We start from the raw sequence: 4,643 nt of genomic DNA on the forward strand, positions 1-4,643 counted from the left end.
GTTGAGCCAGCAAATGTACACTTTTATGCAGATGATACTATCATCCACACTATGGCTCCATCTTTAAAAGTGGCAATGGACCCAGAATGCTTTTAATTCATTTCAGACTTCTCTTGGTAACTTAAAAAAACTAAATGCATGATTTTTACACAGTCCAGATTATCATTAAATGATTTTATGATTCAAACTTTAAATGGTACAAATATCTTGGTATCTGGCTCGATGATAAACTGACTTATAGTTCTCATATCGATAGTCTTTTAAAGAAATCGAGACCGACGTTAGGTTTTTATTTTCGTTCAAAAAATATTTCTCCTTTGTTGCTCGAAAACGTTTAGTAGAAAGTACTCTTCTATCAGTATTGGACTATGGTGATATAATTTATATTAATGCACCTCTGAATGTTTTGAAAAAATTGGATGTAGTTTATCATGCTGCTTTACGATTTGTTACTGATACAAGTGCCCGCACACATCACTGTAATTTATATGAAATGACAAAATGGACTTCATTGGGCTTAAGGAGAAAAAAACATGTTATTTTTTTATTTTAAAAGCTTTAGTGGATAAATTACCACAGTGTATATCTAGTTTGTTGACATATTGCACAGATAATACCAGATCAACAGATAAACTCTTATGTAAGATGACGATTTTTCATACAGAGATAGGTCGTTCTGCTTTTTCTAATTATGCATATGTATGTATGGAAGGTACATTACATATGGACTCTGTACCATCTCTGGCTATGTTTAAAAATATTTTAAAGTCTGTTTACATAGAACAGTGTCCATGTTTTAACAACTGACTAGGATTTGTATTGTTTTTAGAAAATTGTGTTTTTATGTGTATTTCTTTGTAGCTTTGTCCTTTGCTGCCTATCTTGACCAGGACTCCCTGGTAGAAGAGATCTCAATGGGACCTTCCTGGTTAAACAAGTAAATACATACATTTAACACAATAAAGAATAAACTATAAATCATTAGCTCTCTGCTGCCAACTTCCCTTTATTAACTTAAGCTTCAAGCAAGCTAAGGAACAACACATTTAGAAAGTAATTTGGATGGTTAAGTAAAATTCCCAGAACATTTCTTAATAAAATAACACATTATTTACTTGGTGGCATTAATAACCTCTAGCATATAAATGCATAAAAGCTGTTCCTGGTCTTGTTTTGTTGATTGCAGTAAGTATAGCAGGTAGCAAATGAGTCAATTCAGCAACAAAGCATTGTAGTAGATTATTTGCTTAAATAATAATTTATTAATTGATTAAAAAATAAAAATAAAGTAAAAAAAAAAATCAAATACCTCAGCATTGGCATACATCTGAAGAAGCAAGAGAGAGAGAGAGAATTGAGATTATTGCAGTTAGTGAAAATGAAACCCCTTCACCAAAAAGAGAAAGCACACCTGTAGATGGCGCCACAACATGCGGCCTACGATACCGCCCCGCCGGCCAACTCATCCAAAAACAAAGCAAATGCATGAATGCATGTGTTCAATGGAAAAGTGAGATGTTATGAGGTCTTTTGAAGAAACTAGCTTTTCCAGACTGCCATAGCAATAATCTATCAATATTTTTTAGGCCATACCTTGGTTATGCAGCACATATACTAGAATAATACTGTTGATTATTTATACAGAATTGTAAATAAAGTTTTAACTTGTACAATTATATTTGCAATTTCAAAAAACTAATTAAAGGGATAGTTCACCCAGAAATGAAAATTAAGTCCTTGTATGGGTTTCTTTCTTCTGTTAAGCACAAAGGGACTATGGAAGTCAATGGCTACCATTAACCATTTTTTTTATCAAACAGTTGATGATAGACATTGCCTTCCATGTTATGGAGAGAAAAAAAAACTATGGAAGTCAACGGCTACCGTAACATTTTTGGTTACCAACATTCTTCAAAACATCTTTTGTGTTCAAATTTGGTGGCTCAACTCGAGAGTAAATGACGACAGAAATTTCATTTTTGGGTGAACTAACCCTTTAAACCCGCCTAAGGTGGTTTGATGATCTTAGCTGGCAAGGTTTGATAGTTTTAGAAGAGTTTTGAGTGCTTGCTGATAAGGGTAGAAGACCAACAAACCACTTTTCAGACTTTTAGCAGGTAACTGGCCTGATTTTTCCATATGTAAGTGGTTAAGCACAACAAAAGACTGTGATTGGTCAGCTTCTCATTTAAGACAAAACTGGAAGTGATAAAAGCATAGTTACCTCCGACGGAGGAAGTTCTGTACAGCCTTCTCTCTGAGCTCTCTTTGGGTCACAGTGAATCAGCATCCACTGCAACTCAAACTGAAAAAACACAAAACAATCAAGTTATTTCTTTATTTGACTACATTACTGAATCCTAAACCACAAGGCTTTTATGATTTACATTTATCAGAATTAGATTTTCATTGTAAGATGTGACTGACAGCACTATGAGACTTATTTTTATCTGTCCTTTGGACAGGAAGTTACAAGGTGCCGAGGTCCTACAATCTGGCAGTTACGCTGACTGATGGTAACACATATCAGACAGTGTGACAGTTACACAGACTGACAAGTCACATTTATCACAGGTAAAGACTGTAACAGGATTTGATGGATTTGATAGGTGCAGGGTGACAGTAACATTCATTAAATACAGTAGAGATCCACTGCAAAACCTAAGCAAAAAATTAAATTACCCTAAAAAAACCCTTCCCAAAAAATTCTATTTTAGAAAAAAGTATGTACATTTTATTTATAGAGTATATTTAAATTCAGCTTACACTGACTAAAGTGCTGTACAGAACAATCGTAAAAGATAACAGTTACTAATCCATGCGTTAACAACCAGGAACGGCTATAGAGTAAATATGTGTCTCAAGTCTAGATTTAAAAACAGAAATAGAAGAAGCACACTTAATGTCAGGTGGCAACTGAATGCATAACCGTGGAGCAGCAACTGCAAAGGCTATGTCACCTTTCAATTTAAGTTGTGACTGTGGAACATACAAAAGAGCCTTACTGGCAGATATGAGGGATTTAAGAGCTGAATTTAAAAAAAAAAAAAGATCAGAGATGGAAGATGGGGCTTGTCCATAAAGAGCTTTAAAAACAATCAGCAACATTTTGAATTGAATTCTAAAAAAGACAGGAAGCCAGTGATGTGATAAATGCATAAATTACCTTGTCCAAGTCTTGAAAGGAAAGTGTCAATTTAAGTCTGGAAAGGATTCTCTAATTTGCTTTTCAAGACAAAGCTCAGAGTCAAAGATAACACCTACATTTTTTGCATGTGACTTAACATATGGAGTAAGATTGTTTAAGTAACTGGCTATAGAGTTTCTAGCTTTGGAGGGACCAAAGATGATCACCTCAGTTTTCTCATTGTTAAGCTGGAGGAAATTATTTGCCATCCAGCATTTAATATCCTCAAGACAGTCCATGAGAGGCTGCAGAGAATGTCTAGATTTTAATGGAACGTATAGCTGAGAATCATCAGCATAGAAATGAAAATACATGTTATATTTCCTAATTAAATTACCGAGTGGAAGCATGTACAGATTAAAGAGTAATGGCCCCAATATTGACCCTTGAGGAACCCCACAGGAGAGAGAAACAGATGATAAGAAAAACTGGTAAATAGCGACTGAGAATGTCTCAATGACTCAAACCACAGTAATGCCACGTAAATAAATAGCCAATGCAATACTTCATTTTAAACATATCTAACAGTGTGACAGTCACACAGAAAATTAAATTAACCCTTCCAAAACTTGAGTGTTACAAAGAATTAACCCTTCCAAAACTTAAATGTTAGAAATAATTAACCCTTCCAAAGAAAGACATGTACAATACATGTAATTAATAGCATGTGACTACATCATTTTAAACATATCTAAAAAAATTACTATTAATTTCTTATTTTTCTGATTTCTACTATTCATATCGTAATGGACAATTATTATTATTAACTAACTAACTAACTAACTAGCTAACTAACTAACTAAATAGCCAATTCAATAAATTTTTCTACATCATTTACATGCAAATCTATTTTTTTCTACATCATTTACATGCAAATTATAGATATAAGTATAAGTTCCAAAATATTCATTTTGGAAAAATCAGAACATTTAGGAAAGTTAAATACGTATATTAGTAAATATTCAAGACTGAACTGGTGACTCTCACCACTACAGAGGTGTTGGGATCAGAATCCAGTCTTCCGATCAGAGTGTCTCCCTCCGTGTTGACATAGCCTTTCCTCTTGATGGGTTTCTGGTCCACCGGGTGACAGTCCACATACAGCGTTACCAACTCCTTCTCTACACCAACCATCACTTTGTGCCATTTAGTGTTGAAGAGGACAGAAAGGCCTGGGAAGGTGACGGTCTGCACATCTCCTTCCATAGTGGTGAGGAAGAACTCCAGGGCCTGCTGCTCTCCATTCAGACGCATACCTGCCTGCTTCAAACCGTCTTCATCCACCACCTGCCAGATGTTCCACACCTTGTTGACAGTGTTCTTGATCATGCGGAAGGTGGTCATAAAGGAGTACTCATCTGGGAAGCCCCTTGGAAAATTCAGCCTGGTGGGCAGCAAATATGGATAAATGTTGAACATACAGTATGTGTGTATATATATATATATATATATATAT

General features: G+C 34.9%; 1 protein-coding gene across 1 annotated transcript in view; it reads right to left on the reverse strand.

The window, feature by feature from the left end:
- The window catches only part of LOC107554574 (collagen alpha-1(IX) chain), a 46,001-nt gene that overhangs the window by 21,322 nt on the left and 20,036 nt on the right, over positions 1-4,643 (reverse strand). The window contains exons 6-8 of the mRNA XM_016237136.1: positions 4,175-4,571; positions 2,225-2,305; positions 1,310-1,327 (exon numbers count right to left, since the gene is read on the reverse strand). Of these exons, the coding sequence (XP_016092622.1) occupies positions 1,310-1,327; positions 2,225-2,305; positions 4,175-4,571 (496 nt within the window). The remainder of the gene's footprint in view (positions 1-1,309; positions 1,328-2,224; positions 2,306-4,174; positions 4,572-4,643) is intronic.

The sequence above is a fragment of the Sinocyclocheilus grahami genome, unplaced genomic scaffold, assembly GCF_001515645.1.
Source record: "Sinocyclocheilus grahami isolate Dianchi unplaced genomic scaffold, SAMN03320097.WGS_v1.1 scaffold507.1, whole genome shotgun sequence".
NCBI classification, from domain to species: Eukaryota; Metazoa; Chordata; class Actinopteri; order Cypriniformes; family Cyprinidae; genus Sinocyclocheilus; species Sinocyclocheilus grahami.